Genomic DNA, 19,029 nt, shown 5'->3' with positions numbered 1-19,029 from the left:
CGCTTGATCACCCGCTGACATCGCTGGATCGTTGTGTGTGACAGCGATCCAGCGATGTGTTCGCTTGTAACCAGGGTAAACATCGGGTAACTAAGCGCAGGGCCGCGCTTAGTAACCCGATGTTTACCGTGGTTACCAGCGTAAACGTAAAAAAACAAACAGTACATACTTACATTCCGGTGTCTGTCCTCCAGCGTCTCAGCTTCTCTCCACTGTGTGAGCGTCTGCCAGCCGGAAAGCGAGCACAGCGGTGACGTCTGACGTCACCGCTGTGCTTGCCGGCTATGGCGCTTTTACACAGTGGAGAGAAGGAGAACGCCGGGGACAGACACCGGAATGTAAGTATGTACTGTTTGTTTTTTTTACGTTTACGCTGGTAACCACGGTAAACATCGGGTTACTAAGCGCGGCCCTGCGCTTAGTTACCCGATGTTTACCCTGGTTACCGGGGACTTCGGCATCGCTCCAGCGCCGTGATTGCAACGTGTGACCGCAGTCTACGACGCTGGAGCGATATTCATACGATCGCTGCGACGTCACGGATCGTGCCGTCGTAGCGATCAAAATGGTACTGTGTGACAGTACCCTAATGAACCAGGCAGGGAGTTTTTAAAAGCCTCAGGTATCTTTTGCATGTGTTTAGAGTTAATTAGTTGATTCAGAAGATTAAGGTAATAGGTCGTTTAGAGAACCTTTTCTTGATATGCTAATTTATTGAGACAGGTTTTTTGGGTTATCAGGAGTTGTATGCCAAAATCATCAGTATTAAAACAATAAAAGACCTGACAAATTTCAGTTGGTGGATAATGAATCTATAATATATGAAAGTTTAATTGTAATCATTACATTATGGTAAATAATGAAATTTAACACTATATGCTAATTTTTTGAGAAGGACCTGTATATTTATTACACACACACATCCAATACATAAATTTCTTTATGTAAATAAAAAAAGAAAACAATAGAAGTACACATATTTAGGACCGCCGCGCCCATAAAAGCCCGGCCTATAAGGGTATGTTCACACGTTCCTGATTTCAATCCTTTTTTTTCAGGACTAAAAACCGCAGCTCTTGGCAGAAAACGCAGGTGCGCTTTTTGGTGTGTTTTTGGTGCGTTTTTTGATGCGGTTTTTTATGCAGTTTTCTCTGCAGATTGTCTGTGTTTGACACAAATAAAGCTTTAACTGCAGTGGGGGGGGGAAAAAAAAAAAAAAAGAAATGTCATTTCCTTGTCCAACCCTTTTCTTCTTCCATCCTCCATTTTGGGACTAAACACCAAAATGAGAGGACGTGTTTTGAATGACAGCGCTCCGCAGAGTGCTGAGCGTAGGCCAGATCACAGCCCGCGGATCCAGCTATTTAAGTCTACGTTCACATTTGCGGTCTGCGCCGCAGCGTCGCCGCATGCGTCATGCGCCCCTATATTTAACATGGGGGCGCATGGACATGCGTCGCACTTGCGTTTTGCGCCACATGCGTCACTGCAGCGCACGCATCCGGGCGCAGAGGACGCAGCAAGTTGCATTTTTGCTGCGTCCAAAATCAATCAAAAAAAGGACGCATGTGGCGCAAAACGCAGCGTTGTGCATGCGTTTTGCTGCGTTTTTGTTTGCGTTGTGTGTTGCGGCGCCGACGCTGCGGCGCACAACGCAAATGTGAACATAGCCTAAGTGCCACGTATTTCAGTGCCACGTATTTCAGTGCCACGTATCACGTATTTCAGTGCCACGTATTTCAGTGCCACGTATCACGTATTTAAGTGCCACATATTTAAGTGCCACGTATCACGTATTTTTGCTATTGTAAGGTGGCACTAATCCCGGTCAATAATGGAGAGGCGTCAATAAGACGCCTATCCATTATTAATCCTATTAAACGGTTACTATAATATATGTGGACCGCCTAAAAAAAAAAATACATAGGGTCCCCCTATATTTTTAGGCCAGAAAAGCTAGGCAGACAGCCGTGGGCCAATATTTGAGGCCCGGGAAGGGGTTAAAATACCCATGGCTGTTCCCAGGCTCTGAATATTAACCCACAGCTGTCTGCGCAGCCTTTCTGGCACTAAAATATAGGGGGCCCAGAAAAAAAAAAAAAGTGTTGGGGTCCCCCTATATTTTTAGGCCAGAAAGGCTAGGCAGACAGCCGTGGGCTTATATTCATAGCCTAGGAAAGGGGCCATGGATATTTGCCCCCCCCCCTGGCTACAAATATAAGCCCGCAGCCGCCCCGGAAAAGGCGCATCAAAAAGATGCGCCAATTCCGGCACTTAGCCCCTCTCTTCCCACTCCCGTGTAGCGGTGGGATATGGGGTAATGAGGGGTTAATGCCACCTTGCTATTGTAAGGTGGCATTAAGCCCGGTTAATAATGGAGAGGCGTCAATAAGACGCCTATCCATTATTAAGCCAATGAAAGGGTTAAAAAAAAACACACAAAGACTAGAAAAAAATATTTTAATGAAATAAAGACACCCACTTTTTGACCAAATTTTATTAAACGCTCAATCCGTCCAGAAGACCCTCGACCTGAAAAAGAGGCAAAATAAAAAAACAAATTCATACTCCCTGGCCCTGTCCGCAGAAATCCATCGAGGGTCCCACGAAGATCTTCCATGGAGAACAGACACATCCAAAGATATGTCTGCTCTCCACGGCTGCAGCAACACACTGACAGGAGCCATAGTTCCTGTCGGTGTGTCACTGCGCATGCGCGAGCGAGTTTACCGGCGGTCATTGACCCCGGCACTCTCACTTAAAGGGAACCTGTCACCACGTTTTTGGAAGATGGGATAAAAATAGCGTTAAATAGGGGCAGAGGTGGGCGTTACATTAGAGTGTTTGTTATGCGTTTATTACCCACCTAAGTTGCCGAAATACCTTTGCAAAGTCTCCGTTTTCGCCTGTCAATCAGGCTAGTCTGGTCAGATGGGCGTTGTCTTCCCCCAGATCTTGTTTAGTTTTCCGTTGGTGGCGTAGTGGTGTGCGCATGCCCAAGGTCCCGAATCCTCTGCCAGGGGATTTCAAAGAGCGCGGTGTCCGTTATTGCATTGGTGATCGGTGGGCGCGGCCATCTTCCTTTGGCCGCGCGTGCGCAGAAGCGGCGCTCTGCTTGCCGCGGCGCTCTGCTGGCCGCGGCTTCAGGAAAATGGCCGCCGCGATATCCATCTGCGCACGCGCGGCATCCCGCGGCCATTTTCCTGATGCCGCGGCCAGCAGAGCGCCGCTTCTGCGCACGCGCGGCCAAAGGAAGATGGCCGCGCCCACCGATCACCAATGCAATAACGGACACCGCGCTCTTTGAAATCCCCTGGCAGAGGATTCGGGACCTTGGGCATGCGCACACCACTACGCCACCAACGGAAAACTACGCAAAATCTGGGGGAAGACAACGCCCATCTGACCAGACTAGCCTGATTGACAGGCGAAAACGGAGACTTTGCAAAGGTATTTCGGCAACTTAGGTGGGTAATAAACGCATAACAAACACACTAATGTAACGCCCACCTCTGCCCCTATTTAACGCTATTTTTATCCCATCTTCCAAAAACATGGTGACAGGTTCCCTTTAACGGCAGTGCTGCGTGGGAAAGTTCAACGCAGCTGTACTGCCGTTAACCGAGACGCCGGAGCCATTGAACTCCGGAACAGTACGCGATACACTGCCAGGAGCTTCGCTCCTGGCAGTGTATCGCCGGAGAGCAGGGGATCAGCGTGGGACACTCATTTTATGAATTCTGCGGACAGGGAGTATGGATTTGATTTTTTATTTGGGGATTTTTCCCTGGAGGATCGAGGGCTTCGCCTACAAGTGTGCTGTTGGTGAGTATATACTCTATGTTATGTGTTGTATGTACTGTACTGTGTGTCATGTATGTGTATTGTGTGTAGGTGTTTTGTGTAACTTTACAATTGTGCTAAGTCGCCGGACACAGGGACAACTCTCCCATCCTATACCGGATGGGAGTAGTAGTCCCATACGGCGACTTAGCACAATGGAGACACTATCGTCGCATGGGGACACACACGCATACACACACACGCATACACACACGCATACACACACGCATACACACACGCATACACACACGCGCATACACACACGCGCATACACACACGCGCATACACACACACACACACACACCAAATCAATCAGACGCCCGACATCGATCTCCATGCGACGGCATGCCTCCATGACAGTCTCTTCGGGAACGACACTCCGCCCACGCACTTCCTCCCGCTTCCCCGCACTTCCTGCTGCAGCGGTTCTGCACCACAAACCGCAATAAAACCCACAGATATATTTTTGATCTGCGGGTTTTACTGCGGGTTTGACCTCACAATGGAGGTCTATGGGTGCAGAACCGCTGCTGTTTCGGACAAAGAAGTGACATGCTCCTTTTTTCCCGCAGCTATTCAGCGCGGCTTTTTTTTTTAAATTCAGGATCATGTGCACAGCGATTCCTGTTTTCCATAGGGTACATTGTACTGTACCCTGCATGGAAAAAAGCTGCGGAACCGCAGCGGCAAAACCGCTGCGGTTCCGCAGTAAAAAACGCACTGTGTGAACATGGCCTAAAAGTGTCCCACTAGTTAACCCCTTCAGTGAACACCGTAAAAAATAAAAAGGTAAAAAAATAATGCTTTATCATACCACTGAACAGAAAGTGGAATAACACGCAATCAAAAGACAGATATAAATAAACATGGTACCGCCGAAAACATCATCTGGTCCTGCAAAAAAGAGCCACCATACAGCGTCATCAGCAAAAGAAACTAAAAAAAGTTGTAGCCCTCAGAATATGCAAAAATAATTATTTTTTCTATAAAATAGTTTTTATTATATAAAAGCACCAAAACAAAAAAAAACAAAACAAAAAAAGATATAACTGAGGTATCGCTGTAATCGTACTGACCCGAAGAATAAAACTGCTTTATCAATTTTACCTAAGCGGAACGGTATAAACGCCCCCCCAAAAGAAATTCACGAATTGCTGTTTTTTGTTCATTATGCCTAACAAAAATCGGAATAAAAAGCCATAAAAAAACTCATGTGCCCGAAAATGGTACCAATAAAAAAATGTCAACTCGTCCCGCAAAAAACAAGACCTTACATGACACAGTGGACCAAAATATGGGAAAATTATAGCTCTCAGAATGTGGTAACGCAAAAAATATATTTTGCAATAAAAAGCGTCTTTTAGTGTGTGACAGCAAACAAAAACCCGCTATAAATAGTAAATCAAACCCCCCCTTTATCACCTCCTTAGTTAGGGAAAAATAATAAGATTAAAAAATGTAATTATTTCCATTTTCCCATTAGGGTTAGGGCTAAAGTTAGGGTTTGGATTACGTTTACGGTTGGGTTAGGGGTGTGTCAGGGATTGGGGTATGGTTAGGATTAGGGGAGTGTTGGGCTTGGGAGTGTGGTTAGGGTTGGGATTAGGGGTGTGTTGGGGTTAGGGTTGGAGTTAGAATTGGGAGGTTCCACTGTTTAGGCACCCCAGGGGCTCTGCAAACGCAACATGACGTCCGATCTCGATCCATACAATTCTGCGTTGAAAAAGTAAAACGGTGCTCCTTCCCTTCAGAGCTCTGCCTTGCGCCCAAATAGTAGTTTACCCACATATGGGGTATCAGCGTACTCAGGACAAATTGGACAACTTTTGGGGTCCAATTTCTCCTGATACCCATGGGAAAATACAAAATTGGGGGCTAAAAGATAATTTTTGTGGAAAAAAAGTGATTTTTTAATTCTCAAGGCTCGACATTATAAACTTCTGTGAAGCACTTGGGGGTACAAAGTGCTCACCACACATCTAGATAAGTTCATTAGGGGGGTTAACTTTCCAAAATGGGGTCACTTGGTGGGGGGTTTCCACTGTTTAGGCACATCAGGGGCTCTCCAAATGCGACATGGCATCCTATCTCAATTCTAGCCAATTTTGCATTGAAAAGTCAAATGACGCTCCTTCCCTTCCGAGCTCTGCCATGCGCCCAAACAGTGGTTTACCCCCACATATGGGGTATCGGCGTACTCAGGACAAATTGCACAACAACTTTTGGGGTCCAATTTCTCCTGTTACCCTTTGTAAAATGAAACAAATTGGATCTGAAGTAAATTTTTTGTGAAAAAACTTAAATGTTCATTTTTTTTTTTTTTTAAACATTTTAAAAATTCCTGTGAAAAACCTGAAGGGTTAATAAACTTCTCGAATGTGGTTTTGAGCACCTTGAGGGGTGTAGTTTTTAGAATAGTGTCACACTTGGGTATTTTCTGTCATATAGACCCCTCAAAGTGACTTCACATGTGATGTGGTCCCTACAAAAAAAAATGGTGTTGTAAAAATGAGAAATTGCTGGTCAACTTTTAAACCTTAACTCCCTAACAAAAAAAAAAAATAAATATTTGATTCCAAAAATTGTGGTTATGTAAAGTAGACATGTGGAAAATGTTACTTATTAAGTATTTTGTGTGACATATCTCTGTGATTAAGGCTATGTGCACACGCTGAGGAATGGTGTGCGGATTTTTCCACACTGATTTTGATAAATCCGCAGGGCAAAAACACTGCGTTTTTCCTGCAGATTTAATGCAGATTTACCGCGGTTTTTGTGCGGATCCTACTTCGGTTTTACACCTGTGGTTTTCTAATATGGAGCAGGTGTAAAACCGCTGCGGAATCCGCACAAGGAATTGACATGCTGCGGAAAATAAACCGCTGCGTTTCCACGATTTTTTTCCGCAGCATGTGCACAGTGTTTATTTGCCATAGGTTTACATTGTACTGTACATCGCATGGAAAACTGCTGCGGATCCGCAGCGTCAAAAATGCTGCGGATCCGCAGTAAAACCCGCAACGTGTGAACATGGCCTTAAGAGTATAAAAATTCAAAGTTGGAAAATTTTTGTTTTTGTTCACAAATAAACTCAAGTAATGTCAAGGAAATTTTACCACTATCACGAAGTACAATATGTCAAGAGAAAACAACGTCAGAATCACTGGGATCCATGCAAGCGTTCCAGAGTTATAACCTCAAAAGGGACAATGGTCAGAATTGTAAAAATTGGCCCGGTCATTAACATGCAAACCACCATAGGGGGTAAAGGGGTTAAATCCCATGGTGGGTCATAGGCTTGAAGGCTGCCGTCACACTAGCAGTATTTGGTCAGTATTTTACAAAAGTATTTGTAAGCCAAAACCAGGAGTGGGTGATGAATGCAGAAGTGGTGCAAATGTTTCTATTATACTTTTCCTCTAATTGTTCCACTCCTGGTTTTGGCTTACAAATACTGATGTAAAATACTGACCAAATACTGATAGTGTGACGGCAGCCTAACAGTGGGTCTTATTCTACTTGTGGCTTTAATTAATCTCTCGATCCATGAATGCCCTGCTAGTGGATAGTCCATGAAAGCACTCCAAGACTAAATCTGCACTTTCAAAGTGCTAGGTCTCAGGCCTTTACCAATTCCTGTCAGGAGAAACTCAAATTTTGGGGACATTAAGGACTAGAGGTTTCTACCATTGCCTCACGATATTGTGCACAAAAGTCTCTCCAGATTTGTATGTATATCACTGATGTTACAGGTTCCTACTTTTTGTATAGTTGTGATGACTGATCCAGGCAGACAATTGTAGGAACCTCACATTGGGATGGGGTATTGGCCCTTGAAACAGTAGATCGTGGCTTTATTTAAGGACGATTGGATCTTCTATGGACATCCTTCTCAGCAAATGAAAGCAGCTTGTTCTGTGCCATAATGAATACCTTGGCTTGATCCTCCTGTATATTCCTTAGCAGTGCTGGAATTAGAGTTAATGCATACGACTGGTTCATATCCAATTTCTGAGACAAGGCGTCTACCCCTGTCGGCCTGTCTTTCTGATGGAGGGTGAAAAAAAAAAAAAAAATATTTGCTGTTTAGCATTTTTTTTTTGTGGCGAACAGGTCCACCCTATTGGAGTATTGTGTGATGAAATTTTTCCCAGCTTAGCTCCCATTCCGACTGTTGAACTACTTTCCGAATGAGAGATTCTGCCACTAAATTCTGAGACCCCTTCAGATGTATTGCGGTCACTGATAGTTTCCTCTGCCCATAGGAAGATCTTCCATGCAACAGCCTGCAGATGACAGTGTTTTGGTCCCCCTTGATGTCTGAGGAAAGCTACTGTCGTGATATTGTCCAACAAGATTTGGTTGTGATGGTTCTTTAGTAGTGATGAGCGAATATCCTCATTACTCGAGATTTCTTGAGCATGCTCAGGGGGTCCTTCGAGTATTTTTTAGTTCTCAGAGATTTAGTTTTTATTGCCGCAGCTGAAGGATTTACATCTGTTAGCCAGCATAAGTACATGTAGGGGGTTGCCTGGTTGCTAGGGAATCCCCACATGTACTTATGCTGGCTAACAGATGTAATTCATTCAGCTGCGGCAATGAAAACTAAATCTCCAAGCACCCCCGAGCACGCTTGAGAAATCTCGAGTAACAAGTATATTCGCTCATCATTATTCTTTAGTAGTGTTGATTGAATAGCTTCGGATAAGCACTTATATGAATAGCTATAGCGCTTACCGAATAGCTGCCTCGGGAACCTGGAGCGCTCCTGATAATCAGCTATTTGGCGCTGCGGCTGCATGTGTCGTGGCTGTGCGACCGTCACAACACATGCATGGAGAACCTGTTTATTAGGCTCTCCAATTACGTGTTGTGACTGTCACACATGCAGCTGTGGTGCCGAACAGTTGATTACACTGCGCAACAAATTTCAGGGAAGTTCTTGTCCTCTGAGAAAAGTTGTATTGTTTCTTGTAGATTTTGATATGCTGAACACGAATATGTGCTCCAAAAGTCTGTACCACGTAAGGTTTTTACCCCCTTCATTTTTTCGATTTTTTGTTCCTTCTTTCCAGAGCCATAACTTTTTTATGTCTCCGTCAATGGACGTGTGAGGGCTTATTTTTTGCGCGACGAGCTGACGTTTTTAATGATACCACTTTTGTGCATATATGTTCATTTGATTGCCAGTTATTACAGTTTAATTCAATGTCACGGTGACCAAAAAAAAAAGAAATGATGGCGCTTTGATTTTTTTCTATCGCAACGCCGTTTAGTGATCATGCTAAATTTTATTTTATTGATAGATCGGGAGATTCTGAAGAGGCCATACCAAATATGTGTAAGTTTGATTTTTCTTTAATTTTATTTTGATTGGGGAGAAGGGGGGGTGGGTGATTTGAACTTTTGTGTTTCGGTTTTTTTTCATATTTGTACATTTTTATTTTTTTTTTACTTTTGGCATGTTCCAATAGCCTCAATAGCAGGCTAGAAGCTGCCATAGTGCGATCGCCTCTGCTACATAGAGGTGATGCTCAGATCACCTCTGTGCAGCAGAATTACAGGCTTGCTATGAGCGCCGACCACAGGGTGGCGCTCATAGCAATCTGCCATCAACAACCATAGAGGGCTCAAGGAGACCTCTGGTTGTGATGGCAACGCAGCGATGACCCCCAATCAGGTGACTGGGTTGTCGCTGCGCGAATTTCCGGTACAGCGTCCGGAAGTGCATTTAAATGCCTGCTGTCGGTTTGACAGCGGCATTTAACTACTTAATAGGTGCGGGCGGATCGCGAATCCGCTCATGCCTATTGCGGGCATGTCCGCTGTTAAAAACAGCTGACATGTCGCGGCTTTAAGGTGGGCTCACCGACAGAGCCCATCTCAAAGTGGGGGGATACTGCCAGCTGACATACTATTTTGTCAGCTGGTAGTAAGGGGTTTAGAAAAAAACTGTTTTATAGTCTACATTATGACGTCCGAGACACTACATACATGTGCATCGATGTCAGTAGCAAAAGCAATTGTTCAAAAGTGTTTTGCAGACTACTTTCATTTATAATCCGTGTTTTTAGAATTATAACAGATTATGTTTCGTATCATTTCTCAAAAACCTTACATGATAGGAAAAATCCGAAGTAATTTCTGAAATCAGCATGAAAAAAAAAAAATCTATCAGGAACACTCAAAATTGTCTGAGGGACAAAACCTTTGCAACACAGTGTTATCGGGAGCGCTCCAGGTTCCTGGGGCAGCTATCTGGTAAGCGCTATAACTATTCTGATAAACGCTTAAGCTTTTCGATCAACACTATTCTTTAGACTAGACCAACATCTTTTCAGCGTTTCCTAGACTGCCTGAAGCTCCCTGAGGTTGGTCATGTACGTCCACTAGAGGAATGACCTTTGTGATTGTTGCTATTTTCTTATCTAGCCCATCTGTCCTTCTGTTCCAGGCAGTCAGAATCTGATGTTGTAATTGTGCAATTGACTCCACCAAACCCCTAGTATAGAAGCAGCCATTAGTCCCAGAATCCTCAGCTTCTTTGATGGAAACTTGTGATTTCCCTATAACTGAGTTATTTCTGTTTTTTTTCTATTAAGAAGGACACCTGCTGTTCGGAGTCAAAGAGGATTCCTAGGAAGTTCTGTCTTCCTGGCACAAGATCTGATTTTTACCAGTTTATGAACCATCCTAAGATCTTGAAAGCTAAAACAGTTGACAAACTGGCTTTTAGTTGTTGGGGTGACTCTGCAATCAACAGGAAATCATCCAGATACTGGACATGTTTCCTCAGGAACGCCATAACCTCTGACACCAGCTTAGAGAAGATGCATGGCACTGATGAAAGACCAAATGGCAGGCATTTGAATTGTAAATGCTTAATATTTTCACCCTCTTTCAACAAGAATCTTAGATATCGTTGACTTTGAGGATGAATGAGAATGTCTTAATATGCTTATTTGAGATCTAGAGTACACATTACCATATTTTCCTTGATCAATGCAGTCGTAGAACTTATTGATTCCATCCTGAACTTTTTGTAGGTTACCCCATCTGTTTAGAGACTTTAGATTTATTATTGTGCTATAGCGGCCACCGGGTTTCTTTATCGAAACTAGGCTCAGAAAGCATTCCGATTATGGCACTAGTACTTCCGCCCCTGAATCTTCCCTGAGAGATCTACACAAACTGTATTTCGCATCCTCCTGCTGTTTGAAATATCCATGGGTTCCTGGATACTTCTGCCCAGGCTGTGAGAAAGTATTGGCGCGACCCCCCCCCCGACCCCCCCCCCCAACAACACACACACACACACACACACACACTTTCTTGGCGTCATTGTCCACTTGTGCCATTTGCTGAACTGGGAAAGATATTCCTTCCTTTGCCACTCTTCGGGTAGGTCCATCTACTTGTCTTCCCTTTATCTGCATATTCCGTTTTTTATAGGAACAAGGACTCCAAAAGGACGATACCCCTTTAGGTTTTTCTTCTGGAAAACTTCTCTTCTCATTCGAGGCTCTTTCTAGAATGTTATCTAGGACAGGATCAAATACTCAAAGGCCGGAAAAGGGAATGGAGTACAATGTACTTTTGGAGTGACTATCCCGGACCAGATTTTTAGCCAGGTTGCTCGCCTAGAAGTGTTGGAAAGTGCCTCATTCCTTGAGGCAAATCTAACGGACTTTGCTGAGGTGTCGGCCATAAATCCTGTTGCCATCTTGAGTAATGGAACAGACTCCAGGATCTCATCCCTGGATGTATTTTTTCCTTAGAAGAGCCTCTAACTCCTCTGTTCATGGATCTTGCTACAGAGGTGGCCCCTATATAATATGCTCCAGACAGAAAGGGCCCCATATAATGCTCCAGACAGAAAGGGCCCACATAATGCTCCAGACAGAAAGGGCCCCATATAATGCTCCATACAAAAAGGGCCCCATATTATGCTCCATACAGAAAGGATCCCATATCATGCTCCATACAGAAAGGGCCCCATATCATGCTCCACACAGAAAGGGCCCCATATCATGCTCCACACAGAAAGGGCCCCATATCATGCTCCACACAGAAAGGGCCCCATATCATGCTCCACACAGAAAGGGCCCCATATCATGCTCCACACAGAAAGGGCCCCATATCATGCTCCACACAGAAAGGGCCCCTTATGCTCCATACAGAAAGGACCCCATATCATGCTCCATACAGAAAGGACCCCATATCATGCTCCATACAGAAAGGGCCCCAAGATGTGAGTACACCTCTTCTGCATCCATTCCCGATAGGTACAGGAAAAACACAGAGGGTTGGTGGTGGGAGGGGCCTTTCAACCATCTGTTCCTATCCCCATCAAGAATATGAAGGAGAACATCATGATGGTGCTGTGAGGAAGGACGCCCTGGAAAAAATCATTCAATTTTTAAACACAAAATTTTGCTTTAGCCCCAGATTTTACAATTTCATATGGGGGAGAAAATATACACCAAAATTTGTCACACATTTACTGCTGAACGTGAAAATACACCATATGTGGCTATACAGTACTACTTAGCCACATGGCGAGACTGAAGGGAAGGAGCATTTTTGGAAAACAAATTTTAGTAGAAAAGTTTGCGGACTCCATATACAGAGCCCTCAAGTGCCAGAAGAGCAGAATGCCCCCTCAAGTGCCCCCATTTGGGAACTTATGGATGGATGTTGCAGAGTCAAGAATTGCAAATTTGCAGTTGTAGTACCCATACACTATGCCCAGCTTGTGCTTCTGGAGACATGGATTAGATAAATTAGTTGGGCTCTCATCGCTACAGAAATAAACATGTGGATGCTAACTGCGGTTTAGGCACACTGTTGGGCTCAGAAGTGAAGGGTGCATTATGACATGAAAGCGTAGAATTCACTGAATCTCTCTTTTTGGTTGGGGGTGAGGAGGAGCCATTTTGCTTTTCCATTGACAGATGATATACCCGAGTGGGGACTTTTTTTGTGGATTGAGTTGAATTTTTTATTGGGAACATTTTTATTACATTTTCGATCACATTTATCCTGCGCTCTACATTAAGCACTTACATTGAGGTTTCCATCTAAATCTCCACATGACGTGATTCAGATGAAACTCCATGGGATCCATTCACAATAATGAGGCAGCGGAGTTACTCTGGACTGTCTGACCTCTTTTCAAAGGAGTGCTTTTCAGACGTACACAAACCCATGGTTGACTGTCTCTGCTATGTCATCTATTAGGCTGGGTTCACATTACGTTTACAGCAGCCCGTTCAACACATACGGTAATGGGCTGCTGTAAACGCAACTGCCGGTATGGCAGCACGCTAGGGCAGATAGAGCATCTGCTAGCTCTATCTGCGCTAGCAGTGACGGACCTGGAAACGCTGCAGCCCACGTCTCAGGGTCCGTTACTCAATGACGGCACATCCCTAGCGCACGCCCATTGTGGCCGGGCGCTAGTGATGCGTCCGACATTGGAGTCAATGGCGGCGTTAAACAGACTACGTTACACCGCGTTATGCCGCTGTGTAACGTAGTCCGTCTAACGGACGCCACTAATGTAATGTGAACGCAGCCTTAATGAATTCATATTTTTAATCACTAATCATGCCCAAAAACACAAGGAGAGCCACCTCTAGTAAAAACAGATGTTACAAAGATAACAAAAACTGCTGCAAACCAGAAACCAAAAAGTGTGCATCTATATTTGCTGTTTATCAGAAGCAGTTTTATTTTCAAATTACTGGCTCGGCTACAAACAGATGACAATTGAACAACTGAGCCTTACTGAAAAATGTGGAGGTGGTATTTGATTGGGTGCACTAAGATATATCAGTTTATTCTAGTAAGAAACTCCTGGATGCAACCACAGAAGCCATACTACAGGATTGGTGTGGTTTGCATCCTGTCTAACAAACCTCTCTAATGGTTCACTCCTATACAGAGCCCCTCTCAATTGAGCATTCATTTTATTGCTTTAATGTAATTCAGTTACACACTACCAACTACAAAGTATCTACAAACCTACTCAACATTTAAAAAGTTTATTGTATTTCATGTAAATGCATCACAAACCTTCTACGGTAATCCAGCCTTGTCAATATACATACCTGAGAAAGCTCAACCTCACCTATCCTGAACAACTCATCACTTTGAGAAGCAGAAAGTAGGTGTGAAACTGTACATGGCACAATTTGTTGCGCTCTTGACCTCTGGAAAAAAAAAAAAATAAATGCTATAATTATATTCTATAACAATTAAAATATATATATTAGACACACAACTGATATTTTTGTTACACAGGTATGAAGCATCAAACATGTCAACCAGCTAGTGACAGAGCTAATTTTGACCTTAAAGACCAAGCCAAATTTTACAAATCTGACTATCACTTTATATGTCAACTCTGGAACACTTCAACGGATCCCTTTGATTTTGGAATTTTCAAACTTTTAATTTTTATGCCGTTAACTGATTTTTTATTTTTAATGTCATACACAATAGTTCATTAACAACATTTCCCACGTCTACTTTACATCAGTAGTGATGAGCAAGTATACTCTTTGCTTGGGTTTTTCATTTTACTATTTGAACGCAAAATTGTTTGGAATCAAGAGAAAACGTAATGTCGCGTTTCGAGAGCCCCTGTTGTGCCTTAACAGTGTAAACATTCCACAAGTGACACCATTTAGGAAACCACACTGCTTAAGGACTTTATCCAGGGGTATAGTGAGCATTTTGAACCCACAGGAACGACACAGAATTTGATAACATAATATTATCATATTGAAGCAAGTCAGCTCGTGCTCGTGGAACGCAAGTGCTGTCACGCTTTGACAGCATGTGGGCGAGTGAGACCAATTGGCTGTTCACAGAAATGTCTGTAAAGTGAATCATTGAGTCATGCGCACTGGTGCATGACAACATTATGCAGAAAAATATTCATTTGGGGCAGTAAATCATTTTAGTCTGACGGCGCATGAGTCGCTGACATCACCCACATAAACTAAGTCCAAACACCCAGTAATCTCCAGCGATCTCAGGCAGGAAAGCAAGTATAAAAATTATTCCTTTATTTCTTTCATTAAAAGAGCATGCTACAGGCAGTGGATACCCCAGCGGATGGTTAAAAAATCTGACGTATTTCAACTTGGAAGAGTCTTAATCATGGATCCATGATTAAGTGTATGTGCAAACGTTGCGTATTTTGTTGCGGATCCGCAGCGTTTTTTGGAAGCGCAGAATTGCACCAAATCCGTAGAGTAGCGCACAACCAATGTTAATCTATCTGAATCCAGAATTGGTGTGTGCAGATTCGCAGGGTTTTTTTTTCCGCAGCATGTCAATTCTTTTTACTGATCTGTAGCATTTCTACACCCATTAATGTCCATTGAGTCAGTCGAATCCGCAGAAAAACCACAGGTGCATGCGAGCGAAAAAAGCTGCAGTAAGGCAGGAGGAAGAATGTGTGGGACAGAGTGTGAGTGTGTGCGTGTCATCCGATGGGACTACTAGTCCTATCCGGCGGGACTACTAGTCCCATCCGGCTATGTCACAAAACAGTGACAGCATTAGCCGATGAGGGGATAGTAGTCCCATCATCCAGCTACTGTGATGAATATTAGAAAAAAAAACAAACATTTACATATACACATACACTGTAGCGTTGCGCCTACTGTTTGTGTTGGGAAACACTCGCTTGGCAGCGAGTTAACGTAGACCGGCAAGGGTTTTCACACAAAACAGTCCATATGGTTTATTTAAGCGTCATAAACCGCACCATAAGCCAGGTTGAACATCACCAGCTTACACAGTCCATTACTTCATCATGTTTGGCTTTACAAAGCATTCATTAGTAGCGCCGGTCTCTCTCCAGTCACCGGGTGACTGCACAGTTCAGTAACTGTCTGTTGTCAGTGCACTTAGCCCTTTCCCATACCCGGGGTTACCTCTCAGGACCACGGCCTCATCAGGTGCTCTTCAGGGAACCAGTCCCCACTCTGAACCTCCCAACACCCAGGCCTTTCTTCACACAGGACCTTCCAGCACAGAACCATTCAGGTCCATACACTCAGACATGTGACCCACACCCTGGTCACATTACATACTTGTAACCACTCCCCTAGGTGGGAGTGTGTGTGGCTAGTTCGACCTGCCCATCTCTCAGAACTAGCCCTGCCAGCCTACCTCTAAAACAACACAATTACTTGTGGGACTACAGGTCCCAGAACAACCTTACTTCAGGCTGACAGCACAGAGTATCTTCCTTTGCGACACACATACCGGCCATTCACAATAATGCCAGACTTTGACTCATCACCACAGTTATGCCTGCGATTGCCATGCATTCCTATGGTCTCAATACGCCTCCATGCGTATTCTGGGGAGACAATGAAGTGCCCTCTACCCTTAACAGGGGTCACTGCATCACATATCCCCCCTGTTCAAACTTGTGGGGTTGAAATTTTGTCAAACCAGGGGTCTCGAGACAGGGTACCCAAGTCAGCTTGCCCTACCAGTCGAGGGGGACCTCTGTCGGGTTTGAGCATCCCTCATCATCACACCTTTGTTAGGTTTTTCCCACCCCCAGCGGTCAACATGAAGGCCTTGAGCTTTGGCCCTTAAGTCACAGTCTGTCTGTGTCACCAGACCTTTAATCATTTTTCCAGTACGCCCCATTACCCGACCTCTCTCTCCATGGCCGCCACCCATGGTTGGTGCGGTCATGATACCCACTTGCAGTCGAGCCGGCTGTCTTGTCTGGGTCTGAGTCTGGCAAATCTAAGGCTACTTTCACACTAGCGTCGTGCACTGCACGTCGCTATGCGTCGTTTTGTAGAAAAAACGCATCCTGCAAAAGTGCTTGCAGGATGTGTTTTTTCTCCATAGACTAGCATTAGCGACGCAGTGCGACACATTGCCACACGTCGCAACCGTCGTGCGACGGTTGCGTCGGTCAGTCGCCACCAAAAAAAGTATGTAACGTTTTTTGGTGCATCGTGTCCAGCATTTCCAACCGCGCATGCACGGCCGGAACTCCGCCCCCTCCTTCCCGCACCTCACAATGGGGCAGCGGATGCGTTGAAAAACAGCATCCGCTGCCCCCGTTGTGCGGCGCATTCACTGCTAGCGTCGGTACGTCACAATTCGTCGTGTGTCGTATGACGCTAGTGTGAAAGTAGCCTAACACTTGACAGGGGCTACTGTCCAGGTCTCTCAGCCTCGTACTGGGAATAGAATTGCCATTTTCAGATTCTTGGCTTCCTAGTCTTGCTGAGCGTCTTCGGCTGTCAGCCATTCCATTATTTGGAGGGCCCCTTCTGTTCCCTTTTCCTTGGGTTGACGGAGGCCGTCATCTTACATCAACTTGACAAAGCAGTCCGGTAAGGCGCCGTCTTTCAAGCCTTAACTGCTCATCTCATATGCCACACGATATTCCAACAGAGTCTGTATTTCGCTAAGACTCTCCACTGTTTCCACAACGAAGAAGGGAACCATACCCTTTTCCCGCGGTAACTGGTCTTCATGGACACCTGGTATTCTCAACCTCACCAGTCCAGACTTATCCACCATCTCTTGTATGGCTTGACCATTCCTTCCAATGACTCTTTTCACCATAGGAATAGGCACCTGTATTACAGCTTCCTGGAGACCCCGAGCTTTCCTCACATGCTCCAGCCACCTAGCAGCGTCTTCATTCCTCAATTGGATCATCCACTTTGTACGCACATATCTCAAGTGCATGTCACTCAGTGTAGCTACTCTCTTCGCACTGACATCAGTTGTGGACAGCATCATTAACTGACTGCTTTTCGGGGTTCAGTTCACCTGACATGCCCCCACAGCCATCTTAAACTCTTCATTAGTGATGAGTGAATATACTAGTTACTCGAGATTTCTCGAGCATGCTCGGGGGTTCTCCGAGTATTTTTTAGTGCTCGGAGATTTAGTTTTTCTTGCCGCAGCTGAATGATTTACATCTGTTAGCCAGCATAAGTACATGTTAGGATTCCCTAGCAACCAGGCAACCCCCACATGTATTTATGCTGGCTAACAGATGTAAGTCATAGAGCTATACCGGATGATCTCAACAATAAATGGCCCGAGTCCACGCTGATAAATAGCCCTAAAGCTTCTGAAGCCTTCGTTAAAAAGCTCATCCAGGACATACTAATGACAGCGGCCAATGACAACCACTCCACTTCATCCAGAACCTCTGACAAAGCTAACTACGAACCAAGGATATCAAATTCTACCTACAAGAAATGCGAGCCCAACAATCCGCAAACTCTACCCGCACTTTCAGACTCCATAAATAAAATCCAAAGAGACATTGCCTTCTTCAGATCCAGTCTGTATAATTACAATAATTATTGGAGAAAAAAAATAATATCAAGATTAGAGGAATCCCTGATTCGATCCAAACTTTTCAACTTAGGAGCCATGTTTCCTCAATGATTTCTCATTTATTTCCTGGTACTGATGAGAGCAGTCTGATTGATAAAGCTTTCAGAATCCGCAGACTGCCTTCTCTCCCGCATGACTTAGCAACCGATAAGTGTCATTCCGACCAAATTGGATGAGAAATGCGCTCCTTGGCATGTCAAAGGAGCAAAAATTTCTCTCATCTCCACACAATCACCTAATTTTCTTCAAGGACTTATCAAGGGAAACTCTACAAAAAAGGAAAGCATTTTCCCAAATCACACGTGAACTTCTGCATGCTGCGATTCCCTATACCTGGACTCAGTCTTCAACCCTCCAAGTGAAATACGCTTCCAAATCTATCCTTAAATTTACTCCGTATGAGGGAATTGTTTTCCTTAAAAGGTGTCGGAATGAAAATTTCAGGGGTCTCCTCCGGGAACTCTTCCACAAAGGACCTGGACTTTCTTCCTGATTAAAAGAACTCTACGCTACTCCTTTATAACTAAAAGACGTTTTCCACTTTCATAACTCCTCAGAAGAACTGAACTTTCCCTCCATTTAGTTTAGGGTCGCCTTAGGGTGCTCCCAGACATGACGGGACTAGATGTACTGCATAATATATTTTCTACTTCACTTTACTTGTTTCTCTTACAGGTTTCTAGGTTTACTTTAAAGCTTTAATTAGTAACAGCTTGCGTAATCTACAAGAACACTTATATGTACACTAATATGCCTGTCTTCTCTTTCCCATTCTCC

General features: G+C 44.3%; 1 protein-coding gene across 2 annotated transcripts in view; it reads right to left on the bottom strand.

The window, feature by feature from the left end:
• RPA2 (replication protein A2) overlaps positions 1-19,029 on the bottom strand; it is a 126,042-nt gene that overhangs the window by 51,055 nt on the left and 55,958 nt on the right. Inside the window, exon 3 of one of the 2 annotated variants that reach the window (XM_077296599.1) lies at positions 13,956-14,057. The exons of the other annotated variant lie outside the window; for it this stretch is intronic. Within the exon in view, the coding sequence (XP_077152714.1) occupies positions 13,956-14,057 (102 nt within the window). The remainder of the gene's footprint in view (positions 1-13,955; positions 14,058-19,029) is intronic. 2 annotated transcript variants of the gene reach the window in all.

The sequence above is a fragment of the Ranitomeya variabilis genome, chromosome 3 (assembly GCF_051348905.1).
Source record: "Ranitomeya variabilis isolate aRanVar5 chromosome 3, aRanVar5.hap1, whole genome shotgun sequence".
Lineage (NCBI taxonomy): Eukaryota > Metazoa > Chordata > Amphibia > Anura > Dendrobatidae > Ranitomeya > Ranitomeya variabilis.
The sequence above is the reverse complement of the archived record's forward strand: the minus strand, read 5'-3'. Positions and strand labels throughout refer to the sequence as shown.